The sequence below is a fragment of the Melospiza melodia genome, chromosome 8 (genome assembly GCF_035770615.1).
Source record: "Melospiza melodia melodia isolate bMelMel2 chromosome 8, bMelMel2.pri, whole genome shotgun sequence".
NCBI lineage: Eukaryota > Metazoa > Chordata > Aves > Passeriformes > Passerellidae > Melospiza > Melospiza melodia.
Genome location: NC_086201.1, coordinates 19198104 through 19215374, shown reverse-complemented (window position 1 = coordinate 19215374; position 17271 = coordinate 19198104). Strand labels below are relative to the sequence as shown.

At 37.8% G+C, this 17271-nt stretch overlaps 1 protein-coding gene across 3 annotated transcripts in view; it reads left to right on the top strand.

Moving 5' to 3' along the window:
- Positions 1-17271, top strand: part of LRP2 (LDL receptor related protein 2) — a 110389-nt gene that overhangs the window by 67171 nt on the left and 25947 nt on the right. For all 3 annotated transcript variants that reach the window (XM_063162074.1, XM_063162075.1, XM_063162073.1), the window contains exons 40-55: positions 17-182; positions 654-812; positions 1723-2012; positions 2984-3187; positions 3557-3799; positions 4410-4535; positions 6233-6352; positions 7164-7295; positions 8169-8370; positions 8823-9118; positions 9619-10135; positions 11912-12064; positions 12517-12687; positions 13967-14190; positions 14600-14777; positions 15706-15902. In XM_063162074.1, the coding sequence (XP_063018144.1) occupies positions 17-182; positions 654-812; positions 1723-2012; positions 2984-3187; positions 3557-3799; positions 4410-4535; positions 6233-6352; positions 7164-7295; positions 8169-8370; positions 8823-9118; positions 9619-10135; positions 11912-12064; positions 12517-12687; positions 13967-14190; positions 14600-14777; positions 15706-15902 (3378 nt within the window). The remainder of the gene's footprint in view (positions 1-16; positions 183-653; positions 813-1722; positions 2013-2983; positions 3188-3556; positions 3800-4409; positions 4536-6232; positions 6353-7163; positions 7296-8168; positions 8371-8822; positions 9119-9618; positions 10136-11911; positions 12065-12516; positions 12688-13966; positions 14191-14599; positions 14778-15705; positions 15903-17271) is intronic.

The window sequence follows — 17271 nt, the reverse complement described above, 5'->3', positions numbered from 1 at the left end:
CTTGCATGTGCCTAAGACCTGGGGACTCCAGATGGCATAGCCTTTGACTGGATCAACAACAGAGTTTACTACAGTGACTACCTCAATCAGACCATCAGCTCCATGGCTGTGGATGGATCAAACCGCACCGTGATCGCCCGCGTGCCACGGCCCAGAGCCATTGTGTTAGATCCCTGCAGAGGGTACGTGTTGCACTTTGTTTTGACTGCAGGTGAAATGACAATTTAGACCTTGACAAAGACTGCCAGAGACTTCCTATAACACTAACCCTTTTTCTGTTGTATTCCTTGAATGCTTCAGAAGAATTCTCGTTTCAGTATCAACATTTCCTGAGAGGATGGGACATTAATGTATGATACTGTGCTTTTAATTTCGTTACCAGTTATACTGTGTTATAATTAAGAAAGATAAAAAAGAGATTGACTTTAGTGAATTCACATAGGAGCTGGAAAAAATTTTCTGAGGTTCACTGCAGTGGACCCCAGTGATCCCTCTAGAAGACTCCCTTGTCAATGTGACCCGAAATAGAGGAAGAGGATCTTTTCTTGTAGTTTTGCAATGTACACTTCAGTAAGGGACATGACAGTGGAAATACCACCAAAAGCAGAGTTTGTGAGTTTTGTTTTATGAAAATATAATTATGTTATTGACAGGTATATGTACTGGACTGACTGGAGTTCAAATGCAAAGATTGAACGAGCTACACTTGGAGGAAACTTCAGAACACCCATTGTGAGCACAAACTTGGTATGGCCAAATGGACTTACCCTGGACTATGAAGAACAGCAGCTGTACTGGGCTGATGCAAATCTGTATGTATTGAAAACACACTTGTTGGTTTACATTTAGTTCATATTTTAATAGCTCTATTTATTTTTCCATTTCTTAGCTGATTTTCAGCATTTCAGTTGAATTTGGTACTGGACATTATAGAATGTTAGGAGTTACTTAGTAGCAATGCAGTGCCAGGTTTTAATATTGCTGTGAAACTACTGTGCAATAAGAAGTTATATTGTGTCACGGTGTAGTTCTCTGCTTTATGCACTTACACCCGCTCTCTGTTTGTCTTACATGCAATTCAGGACTTTCATAAGTGTCTTCTCCAGCAAATACAATCACAGTACACATTTTACAGTATTCATTGCTCATAGTTAATGCCTATCACCTTTGGAATTGGGCCTGATATTCTTGCTGTTGCCTACCAGGCAGAGCTCTATCTTGAATTTTTGCCACAGAATTTCTTCCATCAGCAGGAAAGTTTTAAAAAATGGTTTTGTTTTCTAAGCATTCAAATTTACCCATGGCCTTGGAGAAACCACTGCAACTATCAGACCTTTCCCCTCTGATTCCTAGCACAGAAGTTATTTTTCAGATTTTTTGTTGTATCAGAAGAGTGTTCTCTGTAGTGTAATATAAATCCCATGGCCTGTGTCTTATGGAATCTTCTGGGAAGAAGGTGGCTATTGGATTTATCTGCATTCAGGAGGGCAAGGCACTTGTAAGGGGATGTCTGTTTTAAGAGGAATTCAGGATGTCAAATGGAACGTACACCTTTCTGTTTCAAGCTCTAGTTAATGGAGTTGGGGGAGCATAAGCAGCACTTGAGATACTGGTGAACACTGCTGAAATGCTGGATGTCAGTTGCCAGACTAATTAGGGCGTGGTTTTATACATAAGTTAAAAGGACTTCTTCAAGATGTAATAATTTCTTTGTTTTTGTAGGCAGAAGATTGAGAGATGCACTCTCACTGGTACAAATCGTGAGGTCATTGTTAGCACTGCTCTGCATCCATTTGCAATGACAGTGTTTGATCAGCACATATATTGGACAGACTGGAACACACGAAGCATTTACAGAGCTAATAAGTATGATGGTTCAGATCAGATTGTAATGATCATGAATCTTCCACAAAGGCCAATGGATATTCATGTCTGGGCAAAAAGTAAGCAGCAGCAGTGTATGAACCCTTGCAACCAGTTCAATGGTGGCTGCAGTCACATCTGTGCACCAGGTAAGCTGTTATGCTTGATGACTGTAAGCTGTTACTCTTGCCTGTTTTAGAGTTTAGACTATAACAATTCTAGTCACATGGGGACAGTTGAAATATTTCTTAGTGTTCACAAATGTTTAATATCTATTTTATTTATAAATGCAATCAAAATATTTGCCATTTAAGATCATGGTGTTTCACCAACACACCTAGGGGTTGTGTCTAAGAATCCTCACAAGTGAAAATTATGGGTTTCTCTTAAACCCAGCTTAAACCAAGCCATTGTTTTCTGGGGTTTAAACTTTCCTTGGATGAGATATGAAGTGAGTGCTGCCGGATATGCTTACCTTAAGAGTATATGCTCTTACTGATCAGATGTTTCCTACAAGACATTCTAAAAATTTATGGTCGCTATTTCTTTATGTAAGTGTTACAGAGCCTTTTCATATGTTGTAGATTTTTGGAAGTTATGAGCCTTGACTTTGAAAAAGTAATTCAGTGCATGTTTTCATTTGTAGCATCTTAAATACCATTAAATACCTATCTTGCCTGAAAACAACTCAAACTTCTCATTAATTTTGAGAAGAGCAGTTTGTCTATTGCAAGAAGTTTTGAACACCTGTTTTGATTTTGAGGGATCAAGTCTCAGTGGATATAGCTGTGATATTTGAAAGCATCACATGCCATCTTGCTACTGCTAAAAAGGCATTTGGACAACAAGCAAGTACTAAGATATTCCAAATTCTGATCTCAGTTCCTCTAAGGAACTCTGAAATAACTTTTGTGGGTTTTAATGGGTTTAATGTGGCTAAGTCACCACACTACTATCTAAGCAAATAGATTGTATAGGAATTATGAAAATTGCTTTGCCTTTTCCAGTGTTACAACTGTGAGCACTTTCACAGAAACCTATATAAATCATCAATGTTAAATTTGTTTCCTTTTTGTTGTGTCCTATTTTTATCTTTTTTAAACTGTCAAACATCAATTAGGTCCAGCTGGTGCAGAATGTCAGTGCCCCTCTGAAGGTCGCTGGTATTTAGCCAATAACAACAAGCACTGTATTGTGGATAATGGTACCAGGTGTGATACTGGTTTCTTCACATGCCTTAATGGACATTGTATCTCTGAGCGGTGGAAATGCGACAATGACAATGATTGTGGTGATGGCAGTGATGAGTTGGAAAGTGTGTGTGGTAAGCATTGAAAATAGCTGCTTTAGAATGGATACTCTGCTTGCCTGTTCTGTAGTCACTTTTATGGCTTTATATTCATGGATCTTACGGCTGTAGTTTAGAAATGATCCCTTGCTTGCTCACAGATTTGAGGTATGAAAGACTTGTGGTTTGCTTTAGAATCCAGAAGCACTGTAGTATTGAATTTTTGTCATGTATAGCCAATTTCTATTTTTTTTAATTTAAATATGTATTTTACTTTTCATGCAGTCCGTTTTGCAGCTGTGTTTGCCCTGGCAGGTAAAAATATTGTGATTTTACTTGTTACTTTGTCAGAGAACTTTGATTATATTTTATCCACTTTTTTCCCCCTTTTTTTATTTTCTGCAGCTTTCCATACTTGTCAGCCAACAGCTTTCACCTGTGGCAATGGGCGATGCGTACCCTACCATTACCGCTGCGATCACTACAATGACTGCGGAGATAACAGCGATGAGCTTGGCTGCTTGTTCCGAACCTGTGACTCCCACACGGAATTTACTTGCAATAATGGAAGGTGTATATCCCTTCAGTATGTCTGCAATGGAGTAAACAACTGTTATGACAATGGCACCTCAGATGAGAGGAATTGTCGTAAGTTGAGCCTTAGTACCTAATGCCTGTTGGTGTCTGACTCTCTAGACAAAGGAAGATGGAAATGTGATTTTATGTGAAGAAATCTGACAAAACCAGCAAGAAGGACAAAAGTTTTTAAAATTTACATTACACACTGTTTAGTGCTGTTTGAAGCAAATATAGTTGCTAAATCATGTTCTGGAACACCCTAAGATATTACATAATAAATGTTGCTGTAAGTAGTGTGCCTTGAAGCAACAAATGCTCATGCAGTATGTAGTGTTAATTCTTGTGAGTAATTCCATGCATTTAAAAAATATTATTTCAGATAACTTGGATTCAGGGTTTATGTTTTTGTAGGATTAGCCTGGAATTTGACAGTGGCCTTTTACTTTGTGTCATGCTATATTAATTATATTATATTTAATAATCTGGAGTGTATATTGGGATCCCATAATAGCACACTTTAAGATTATTTGCCTTATAAAAGTTCAGTTATGTTTGTTTTTTTAAGATGTAAACTGTGATTAGTTCAATATTGGCTACTTTTGCAGTTCATGAAAATAACAGCATAACAGTGTTTAAAGTAGCTCTAAAGCACTTTTTCTTCTTTCCTCCCTCCTTAAAGCGGAGCGTACGTGCCAGTCTGGTTTTACAAAATGTCAAAGCACAAATATTTGCATTCCTCGAACGTACTTGTGTGATGGTGATAATGACTGTGGAGATATGAGTGATGAGAGTCCTACTCACTGTGGTAAGTTAAGAGAGTTAAAGGCCCTTTGTAACTGGTCTGATAGTTCTGCAATTTATTCCACTGCTCTTTTCTTTTAATATAACTCCAACTGTTCTCAAAACATCTACTTTTGTAATACTGAAGTTATATATACATGATACTATTGTATTATAATTATTTAAATAATACTTTTATTGAATAAAAAAGATGATAAATTTTGGGGAGTTTTAATATAGCATTTGAGGATTGTTCCTTTTGCTTATTTTGGTCTGTATTCTTTATTTTTTACAAGGTGTTTGGCACTTAGGTATTATAGAGAGCTGTCTTTTTCCATAACTTTAACATTGGAATATTCTTCCTTCTAACTGAACAAATTTGTCTATGATCTCAAATTTCTTTTAGCTCTTTCATGTGGTTATGCTTTAGCATATGATATGTTCTTTATTTGATTTTGTGTCTTCTATCTTGATTTGATTCTTGTATCTTCCAGTTAGGATATGGAAGTGCCTAGTTTTCAATCAGCCTTAATTACAAACCAGATTAACTTTGCTAGGACATTTTTATTAGGTAGAAGTTAGGTAGTAGTTTTCCCATATGAAATACTATGGATCAGTTTGTAAAATATAATGGATATTTTCAGGTCATGATTTAGTTTTAGCATTGTCTGAGTAGATAATTTTTGCTTTCACTATTTTTTCTAAAGGTATGTGCTTTGAATTAACTATGCCAGAGTTTTTTTTAAATATGAGTTCAATTTTTGTAGCCAAAATGGGGCCACTTTTATCTATGGAGACCAATGTGTGGCTATAGTGAGCCTTGTTCTACTTGTCAAAGGTGCGCTTTGTCCTTTTTACTGCTTATGTCCCTGCTGAATTACATAAATTGAGAAGTGGTGAAGGGCAAGGAAGAGAGAGAGAGAGAGTGAGAGATGAAAGAAACACCAAGATGTTAATGAGAAATAGTTAACTGTCTTTGTTTTCCATCATTAAAGGCACAGGGAAGAGCAAATTGCAAATTAAAAGGCCAGACTTAATCCTTCTGGTATTTTGAAACCATCAGAGGGTACAGGAAAGTATTGGTAACTGCTGAAGAAATTGTCAAAACCCTTTATACATCCCAGGATCAAGGGGCTTGGCTGAAGTGCAGTACTTGCAGCATGCTGAACTAGAACTACTCAGTGTTATGGTTTGTTCTTCACTGCCAGTAAGGAAAGATTCCTACCAGCAAGTGAAGAAAAATTGCTATGAGGAAAATTCTCTTCCGTGAGATATTACTTCCTCAGTGCACATTTTGATTTCCTGAAGAGCACTGAGTCTGTTACGCCTGGTTTGAGCACTGGAGAAATGAGTACACTGGAATGTGGTCATTTTCCTGTGCACAAATCTCAAGCATAAATATATAATATATGTACAGTTGCTGCGTGCAGTCTTATATCCAGGGCAAATTCTGTCTGCTTACTAGCTGATACGTATGCCCAGGGAGAAAATCAAGCACATTCTTTTGCGTACCAATATCAAGCTGGTTTGTTCAATGAACTCTTTCCAGAGAGGCTGAGAAAAGACATCCTTTCTAGCAAAATTTTTTCTCTTTCTTTTTTGGGGACTGTAATATTTCTTGCATAACATGGGTTATGCAAGAACATGGACTCAAAAGCGACTTAAAACAAGTTGGAAAGGTAGCAGGAAAAAAAGAAGTCATGCATAGGTTTTTTCTTCCAGTCTCTCTGACTTGCACAAATAGCGAGTTTCGTTGTACATCGGGACGTTGTATTCCTGCCCATTGGTACTGTGATCAAGGAATAGATTGTGCTGATGGCTCTGATGAACCTGCCTCTTGTGGTAAGTCTGCACTCAGAAGATACAACACAATGGGTTATGGCAAATCAGTACTTTGTCTTGTAGGCAGAAGCTTTAATCCAGACTAGTTGGAAAATAAGTATCTTCTGGGTTTTATTCATTCTCGGTAATATGAGTCACTGAGTAATTTGAGTTTTAAATCCTTAAAGCTGTGTAAGAAATATGAAGGTTTTAGTTGCAACAACTGATTGTTTGTAATACTCTGAATGTATAACCTCCTATCCCTGTAAGACTATGATGGTAGTGAATTAAATGGCAACAAATAGCAAGTATTTTGGTATTGTTTTGCATGTAGAAGCAGATGTTATACTGTACAGAAAGTGTGCGTGTAGTATTACATTTGAAGAAAAAAGGAATGTGGGATGCAGAGGGGAACGGTGTGACACAGTATATGGGTATCATAGTATTACAGTAAAAAAATCCTGTATGTACAGTAGAAACTGATGGGAATAAGCAGAGGAGTAGGGTAGGAGGTGAAAAAAAGGACAGTGATATCCAGGGAAGAAGAGAAGGAGCTAACTTAACTCGCTGACAATTGATATTATAACATAGTTATTATTCTCATTGTAAAAGAATAACACAAGGCACGATTCTTCTGTGGTTTCTCTTTGCACATTATAGGAGTTGCATCTTTAGCTTAAGAAAATGTTTTGCATCTTATACATTAACTATTTTACAATTAAGCTTTGATTTTACATTTCACTGTCCTAAGCTTCTGCCTGAACTAGTCCTCAGTAGATTTCATGGCAGTGCAGGTTAGTTTAACAAGCATAGGATTGTGTTCATTTTTAAGTGCCCCAAGTGCGGACTTGTTCGAGTGACCAGTTCAGATGTGATGATGGCAGATGTATCCCGGCAACGTGGATCTGTGATGGTGATAATGACTGTGGGGATATGAGCGATGAGGATCAAAGACATAATTGTGGTAGGTGGTTAATGCAAGTAGATACTGCACTTTGTCCTCCAGGTGGTTTTTAGAAAACAAAAAACCCCCAAACTCTCACTCACTGCCTGTTTTTCTACCCCATAAAGGTGCACATAAAGCATGAGGTACAGTCTTTCTATACCTTCCTGTTCATGATATTGAATCAAAATTGAATATTTTACTAGTATAAAAACCCAACAAAACATTGTTTTAATTTTGTGGTTATTTCTTTTTGAATTGTTGAGTTGAAATGGAGATATAGTTAACCTGGGTTGTGTGTATGAGCTGGGCAGGTAGAGCAGCTTCAGTGGAGATACTCCCTAGTGATCATGCACTGCATCTTATGCATATTAATAACCACATGTTTGTGGCTTAAAATCTTTAAAAACTAGTGAACAAAATAAGTGTATCTGTTCAGAAGGTGAAGGAAGGGAAGGAGGTTCAACAAGACTGGTCCTGCTTCTTGATTCTTTCAAGAATAGCTGGTTATACTTGTAGTCCTTGCCCTTATTAACTAATAATTCTACCTCTGCTTGCTCCCTGGACATAGAATAGCTTGAAAAATAGGGAATAGAGGCTGTTCAGCTCCCAGGAAATCTGGCTGAAAAGGTTTATTTGAGAATCCAGTAAGATACAGATTTCTGCACGTGTCAGCATTGCCTAAGGAATGCTTTGGCTCTCAGTCAGCATCCATGAAGGGCAACGTGCAATTTTGTAAATGAGATGGTACAGTGGTATCTATCTCTGCATGTGCAGTGGGACATGGCTCTGTTATGGACTATGGGTAGATAACCAAGCTGTTTGTGTGGGTGGTGGAGGAGGATGTCACATACACAGAATATAACTTAGTTAGTGGATGTGCTTTTCCTTCAGCAAACCGTAACTGCACAGCAGCAGAGTTCACTTGTGCCAACAATCGACCCCCGCTCAGGAGGTGCATTCCTCGGGCATGGGTCTGTGATGGTGATGCTGACTGCAGTGATGCTCTTGATGAACACCAGAACTGCACACGAAGATCTTGCACAGAAAATGAGTTTACCTGTAGTAATGGCTTGTGCATCCGTAACACATACAGGTTTGTAACTTCCCAAGCAGCTTAGAGATTCTCAAAATTGCTAATTGTGATGGAGCTAATTCAACCTTTTTTTCACACCATTTAGTTGTAATTAGATCTACATATTGTAATGAAAGTGTTTATCTGCTCTGCATTTGTGCATTAGCTTTGACTTGAAAATGCTCTAGAATTTTCTGTTAATATTCCTATTGCTCACCATTAGCTTTTAATCCCTCTTATTGTCACTAGTAACCTCTCCTGGGGTGATTCTGTCTAGCTTGTAATGCACACAGGGAGTATTACCAGGACTCACAAGATCAGACTATACAATATCACCCCAGTTTCTGAAAATCTGTTCTATGGGAGCTAAAAATATCAACCTTCTTTGGAAATTGGGAGAGTGTATATATTCATCTGCCCTGAAGACAGGGATTGCCTTCTTATATTTGAAGAGAGTGTTCATTCTTCTTCAGGTGTGATAGGCGGAATGACTGTGGTGACAGCAGTGATGAAAGAGGATGCATCTATGAACCGTGTCAACAGCACCAGTTCACTTGTCAGAATGGGCGCTGCATTTCCAAAGCCTACATCTGTGATGGGGATAATGACTGTGGTGATGAATCTGATGAGCTGGAACATCTCTGTAGTACACCAGAAGCGACCTGCTCTCCCCATCATTTTAAATGTGACAATGGAAACTGCATTGAGCTGGTTAAAGTCTGCAATCGGTTGGATGATTGCTTAGATAACAGTGATGAAAAAGGATGTGGTATGTATACATTTGTTTGTACTGCCTAATTTAAAAATCTTAGGCACCTTTGAAAGAATACACTCTTAAGACAATTCTTTAATTGCGATCATATCTATTCCATGGCTGTTCCTCAGAAATTAAAATTATAAGAAATGTTACTTTTAAATTTTTTTGCTTTAATTAAGTCATACTTATCACATGCTGCTTTAATTGACTGTGTTGATGAGCTAATGATATAAACAAAATGTATTTCATACATTGTTATGCATTACCCTTGCATTTCCAAAATATGCCATAGCCCATACTTTGCACTTGGTGTTTTGTGACAGACTTCAGAGGTGGTAGAATAATTTTATATTAGATTGTGTTGTTTACTTTTTTCCTTTATTACAGCAGCCCACATCCACATTCAGCATTTTCAGGTGGTAGCAAGGAGAGAGAGACAGAGTGCATTGGAAAGTGACTGCACTATTACTCTGCTAGCTGGCTCCTTGAATAGAACTCCTTTCCTTTCCCAGGTGTAAATGAATGCAGTGACCCTTCAATCAGTGGATGTGATCATGACTGTACAGACACACAGACAAGTTTCTACTGTACTTGTCATCCCGGATACAAACTTATGTCTGATAAAAGGACTTGTGATGATATTGATGAGTGCAATGAAACTCCATCAGTATGTAGCCAGATTTGTGAGAACACAGCTGGCTCCTACATCTGTAAGTGTGCCCCAGGCTATATCCGGGAGCCTGATGGAAAAAGTTGCCGGCAAAATAGTAATATCTCCCCATACCTTATTTTTAGCAACCGTTACTATCTGAGAAATCTCACAGCAGATGGCCAGTCTTACTCTCTCATTTTGCAAGGACTGAGAAATGTGGTGGCACTGGACTTTGACAGGGTGGAAAAGAGGTTATACTGGATTGATGTGGGGAGGAATGTCATTGAACGAATGTTCCTAAATGGGACAAATAAGGAGACAGTGATAAGTGATGATGTGCCCAACGGGGAAGGTATCGCTGTTGACTGGGTTGGCAGGTAAGAAAATACATTTTTTGTCTTTCTGAGCTACTGAAGAAATGATGTGTGAAAAAGTTTATCTTAGGGCTTTTCCCCCACTCCATATGAAATTCCTGATGAGTAGTGAAATAGTTTGGGTTGTGGATGCAGTGTTACACAACTGCTCTGACATAGTTTATTAGCATCTAATACATAACACTTAAATTACTCTGATACGTAATATACTGAGGTTCTGTCAGACTTGCTCTCCCATTGATTATTTGCTAGCAGTTGTTGGGATTGGCATGCAGGTTTCACTCTGCATAAACAAAATATTGTAACAGGTAACTAGATCCCAGTGAAGTAAGTAACAGTAAGCCTTAATGAAATTTAGCTCCTCTGCCAATGTGAAGAGCATCTGTCTTTGGCTCTTGAAAAATGCACCTTTAACTGACACACGCAAAAAATGTGACCCACGTAATTTTCTGTCAGGAGGTCAACATATGGGTGAGGTAATTGGAAAACACATCTCATTATGGTGCATTTTTAGTTGCCTGCTGTGTTTCAAAAAGTAGTCTGATTTACTGTCCCAGAACCTCTGTCATTATGTGGTGGCCACTCTGACAGTGGTCTTGCTGTGTTTCATCTTGCTTCCGAAGTGCAGTAATATAAGTATGAAAAGTTTAAATAACATGGATCAAACTGTAAAATAATAAGAATTGTTCAAAAAGTCACTTTTGGAACTTATATGGGAGTGTTTATATGACTATGTCTATGTAATAGTTTTTATTTTTAAGTGATTTTGTCTCTAAACTAATGATAATTAATGTTTCCGGCAGCCCCAAATGCTTTATGAATCACGGAGAGATGATGAAGCAAAAGGCAAATTTTAGCTGAACTGGTCCTACAGCTTCATTTCTAATATAGCTTTTGAATTATTTCAGCTAGCATTAGTTATGTCTTCAGTCAGTTCTTGTTTAGATGTTCCAGGCAGGCTGAAGAACAGTACAATTGTTGAATTTTCCTGCTTGTTTTCTGTGGAGAGAGAGGATTAAAGGATGCCATGAGATGCAGGTTGGAGAAGACTATTTTCTCCTCCTCCCTGGTGGGAATGGTGCTACTTAGGGTGGTGTAGGCAGAATTATATCTGTCAGGCTATTTCTGGAATGACACTGTAGATGCTGGAGCTGGGCAGCTCTGCAGAGAATTTCAAAGTATCCTGCAGTAGTTCTAATTGAATTTAATGCTTTGGTTTGATGCTTTAAAAAAAAAAAATCATTGCTTCTGCTTGTATGATTTCTTGGCTTACAGCTGTGTGTAATTCCCAGGCAAAATAATAGAAGTGTTAGAAAATTCAAGGTGAAGTTTAAATTAGGGTGTGAAAGTACTTAGGACTTTTCTAGCTGTTTGATGAGTGCAGAGGTGGCAGCATGGAGCAGTTGAGGATACTCTACAATGCCTTACTGCGCCTGGTCACAGTCCATTGCACTGCATTGGAAAACTGTCTGTTTTCCTGCTCCTGGCCATTGTTGGTAGGAGAGAAAGAGAAGAGGGGTTCAGGAATTTGTAGGCAAATGGTATATTATTACTCAACTGGGCACCTGCAAGTTTGAGTTTGGCACCACTGGTTGTGGTTATAAGGAAAGTGGAAGTGAAAAGGGCAGCCTGGAGCATGGTTAGATGCGGCATCAATGAAGTATGTGTTCCTTTCCAGTGGATACATTGCTTCTAGGAGAAAAAAAAAATTAAAGATGCTGTGAAGCAAAATAAGGGGGGAAAAATAATATTTAATAAATTAACCCTCAAATATTTCAGAAAATTGTACTGGGTGGATGCCTACCGAGATTGTCTCTATGTCTCTGAACTTGATGGAAGATTCCGGAAAAAACTGCTGGATCGGTGTGTGGATGCCAACAATACTTTCTGCTTTCAGTATCCCAGAGCAGTTGTTGTTCATCCAAAATATGGGTATGACTTTCCAAGAGTCCTTTTCCTTTATTTTGCAAATAATCTTGCACTATTCTGAAAATCTGAAGTAGATTTGGGCTGCTTGCATTTAGATTTCTGTGGTGTTAGTACTTATTTGCAGCTTAGGAGAAATAGTAGCTTGCCTGTTGTGGGTGTATATGCATGGCTGTCAGCTACCATTGGAAGTGGAATTTTGTTCCATATGGACTAGAAAGTTCTGATTGCAAGGCTGAAAAGGTTGATAGAGGTGTGTATGGTTCAATAGGTGTTTGGGGCTGACTGACTTCAGTTGTGATCGCACAATTGTCTGCTGTAGCAGTTAAACTAAGAAATGTATTAGCTTTCTTCTTCCTCAATCTCTGCTTTAGTTCTGTGGCAGGAAATACTATATTTGAGGCATGGCTTCGAGTATTTACTTCAACAATCCTAACTCTAGGTATTCATTTGAACAGACAGATTTACTGGACAGACTGGGCAGATCGAGCCTATATTGGACGAGCTGGCATGGATGGCAAGGAGAAGACTGTAATCATCTCTACCAAGTTAGAGTGGCCCAATGGACTTACCATAGATTACACCAATGACAAGCTCTACTGGACAGATGCCCATCTAAACTATATTGAGTATGTGCACAGGAAATGTTAAAACAACTGATCACTCATGTCAGATTGTGTTGGGAGAATTTATAGGTGCTGTGAAAAGAATAAATACTTCTGCCACTGACTCTATAGAAAATTGGAGTCAGAATGTCTGGAGTAGTAGATGATATTGATCATTAGATGGCACAGTAACTGAGTTGCTACATTCAGTGAAAATTGTTGAAAAATTACAATGAAAAGGTTCTCACTCTGTACTAAAAGATAGAACTTCTCTGTGTCTAGTTATGCAACCTGAACCAAAGCAAAATTGACTATAAATTCCCTATTTTTTGATTCTCTTGTTTTTGGTTAGATAAGAATTGAGCTGTAACTAAACTAGTTATGTGCTAATAAGTTGTATACAAACCTTTAGAAGATATCTGAATGCCCATAAGTTTGATATGGGATTTCCTGTTGGCAAGTGGGATTCTTTTGTCAATCCAGAAAAATCTATACATTGCTTCTAGTACTAGAAAATTCCCACCTAAATAGCAGTAAAAATAAGTAATAGTTATCTGACTACTTAAATTTTGAAACTCATAATACTGAAATATTTTGAAACCAATAACTTGTATTTATGTTAGTGTTCATATTTGTATTCATATTTACCTGCACATTTCGATTTATATTTGCATTTACTTCTATTCTTCTCTATTAATTCTTCTGGCAGCCTTTTCTATGATAAAGTATTAGAGATGTCTTTTTAAAAATATGTGTTAATTATATGTATGTTTCTCTTTCTCTCTCTCCTCTCTTGTATTTCATAATTTCCCCATATACAAGGAAGGTATAGAAAAATGTAAAATCTTGTCAAAGATAGCTCAGCCAAGGAAGCTTTAAATCAGAAAGACATGTAAAATTTAGGAATATAGGAAGCCTATTATTGTTTTCAGTGTTTCATTATTAGCAGTCTGAATCATCTAGGCAAGCTAGTCTCTTCTGTGACAAAAATAACTCACTGTTAAGGCAATAAATGTGCAAAATTTCGTTGTTCTAGCTAATGTGCTTCAGGAGGACTGTACATTTCAGTGGATGTTACTCTATTCCATTTATTTCCCTGAAATAGCCTGTTTTACTTTCCTCCATATACTAAAATGAATTTGCTAAGGATGGTCATCTGTCTTTAGGGCATAAAGAAGCTGCAATTCTACATGTCATTCTGGTAGCCAGTAATGAAGGACCATAAGCATACATAATGTGTGAAAAGATGGAAAGAAGTTTTAGCATTTATCTAAATGTTTTGCACAAATTTTTCTTTGTGGAGGTACTCTGACCTGGATGGACATCATCGTCACACGGTATACGATGGGACTCTACCTCATCCATTTGCAATAACAATTTTTGAAGACACAATATATTGGACTGACTGGAACACAAGGACAGTTGAAAAAGGAAATAAATATGATGGATCAGAAAGGACTGTTCTTGTGAATACCACGCACAGACCATTTGACATCCATGTTTACCACCCATACAGACAACCATTTGGTGAGAAAAGAGAATTAGATTTGCGTTTAGAGGATCAGCTGTTATTTGGGGACTAGTTGTAAAGGACCCTGAGTGCATTCAACTTTTGCCTTTGCTGACTGGAATAAAAGGCACAGAGTAAATGTAGCCATCTAGTTTACATTTATAAATGGCCTTTTCTTTGAAAAGCAATAACTGCTAATGCATAATTTTAAATTAGTTTCTAAAACATCATTGCTTGATAGCATAGATTGTGTGTACATGAAATGACACATATTTGTCTCATGAAATGTCTACTTATCTAGGTTTTGGTTTTCAACCTCCTACATTTAAGGTTTCAAAACAGTATTAGAGCAATCTGTCATAGATTGAAACCTTTGTGTTCTGGAATTTATGACGTATGGTAATATTTACTTTTCTGTTTTACCAGTTAATAATCCTTGTGGCACCAATAATGGTGGTTGTTCCCATCTTTGCCTAATAAAAGCTGGTGGTCAGGGGTTTTCCTGTGAATGCCCTGATAACTTCATGGTCATACAGTTCGGCAATACAGCCCACTGCCTTCCAATGTGCTCTAGCACCCAGTTTCTCTGTGCAGACACTGAGAGGTAAGTCTGCAGCTCACCATCGCTTTTTCCATGTGCTTTTAAGGCTATGTTTTACAGTTCAGTCTGTTCAAAAGGGCAGGAAATTAGGGCTTCCTTCTGTTCTCATTATGAATTTGTGACATGCTTGCAGAGAGAAAACTAGGAAAAGACGGGAAGGCAGGCTTTCATTTTGGAAAAGTACTTCTAGGCTAGTTCCTTAGGTAGTACTTCTTAACTTTTCTTTCTGTTATAGGCATTGCAGATGTAGCAAAGTTTGGGTTGTTAGAAGCATGTACCTCCAGAAAACATTTCTTGTTGAATTCTCAAACCTGGAATTTTATTTTATATATTTTTAAACATATTTTACAATGTATCTGTTTCTGCCAAAAATATACTGTCTGCCAGTGTCCTGGGAAAGCCATTTAGCTGACATGAGAGCACATTTCTAGCCCCTTTTACTGAGACAGCAGTGGAGGGAGAGGAATGGTGACATAAGAGCTCTTGTACTGATGTATCACCCTGGAGCCTATGAGGAAGATGTGCTTATTGGGTTGCCTTTTGAAGCAGTGTTATAATGATAATCTCTAGTGAAATTTTTTGTGCTAAAGTTTGGGTGAATTATTGAAATATTACCTCATTAAATGATTGATCTAAAAAATATCAGAGAGGATTACCACAAATAAACATAAAAATTAATTCTTTATTATTTTCTGTGAACTTCCTTCTAGAGGTCTACCAATATCATCTGTTTATCATCTGTTTCTGGTGACAGTATTCTGGCATATTTTATTAGCATTTGACATATGAAATAGAAGGCATAAAATTCAAGATGTTTTGGATGTTTCAAGAAATATCACTAAGACGAGACTGTCTTTTGTGCTGTAAAAGGATGGTTGTACATCTGCAAAGCTATATCCTAAGCAGAGAACACACTGTTTTCTCTTTGTAGGTGTATTCCCATCTGGTGGAAGTGTGACGGGCAGAGGGACTGTCGAGATGGCTCAGACGAGCCCCCAACCTGCCCGCACCGCTACTGTCCTGTGGGGCAGTTCCAGTGCAATGATGGCAACTGCACAAGTTCACATTTCTTATGCAATGCCCAGCCGGACTGCCATGACAGATCAGATGAAGATCCTGTACTTTGTGGTATGTTCCAGCACATAAATTAAGCTGTTTTGCCAGTATAAAGCATGTAATCACATATAAATTTCATAATCACTGTAACTTTTTCAAAGATAAAAAGATGAGATAGATAGATGTAGTCTTCTGTAGTCTTGCACCTGCTGGAGCAATTCACCTTTGTGCAAGCAGGGTAAAGGACAGCAAAAATGTACTATATCAAAACATAAACAGTTTCTATACCTCCAAGACAGATTTGCGCTGAGGTAAATTAGTATCTGAGATATCAAATATTAGAAACAGGACACACTTTGTTTTTTGCTGGGTAAAGCCATGGTGATTATGAAGAGTCTAGGCCTTCCTAATGCCCAGGTCAGTCTAATTGTAACTCTGTTGTACTTGTGTGATGGGAAAAAATTATTACATCCTCTGCATTGCACAGAATCCAGTTGATGTGGGAAGATTTGTTTTGGAGAGCAGTTTGTGATAGCAGTCTTATAGAAATGTAGCATAATTATGCTTGTGGAATAATGTTATCTCCTTAAAAACATATGCTATTCCACATACTTATGTCTAATTTAAAAAGGATATCCCTCCTTCTCTTTTTTTAAATAATGTAGTTCTGGCAGCTACAAGCAAGTAATGTAAAGCAAAGGGGAAAGAAGTGTGGTTATATAACTGATTGTGTCATTGCCTTCCATTCCAACAGGGTTCTAACAATGACAGAATTAAATGAAATGTCAATTTTAAATGAGTTTCAAATAGCTAAGATTTTAAGTGTGCCACAGGGGAATTTAAAAGTAGAAGTATGGCAGCTGTGTAATGCTGGGTACAGCATAACATACTGGGTACAATAAAAATCAGTTTAGATCTATGTAATTCCTTTACTTGTTATCTCGTGCATGGTAACAGAATCCTTTGGTCTAGAACGTTAATGGAAATTATAATACACTGTTTTCTCTGGAACAGTTTGGCAGTGTATGTAAAAGAAAGTAGTAGAGTGGAGCACGGCAAGAAATTCTGGAGGTAGAGATAAGTTTTGACTTCTGTTTTCAGAGCTACCGCAGTTTGCCAGCACTGCTGATATCGCCTTTCAGTGCTTTGCCCTTTGGGAATAGAGGCTATATTTTTCTAGGTTGTGCAGCTGATATTAGATGGTCTTCTCCTATGTTTTCTGTCATGTTCATTCGTAGAGAAACAGGCTCATCAGGCAATACACACCTAAGCTGATAGCATGGCCAGAGCCAAAATGCCACTTAGCTCCTCTGTGAAGTGAGTGGGAGACCCAGCCTCAAACATGTTGAATGCTGGGTTTACTTCCCTCTGCTTTAGGAGAAAGTAGTATATGTTTTGCTCCTAGAAAACTGTAGAGCCTTAGTGAGCTTGTCTGAAGATA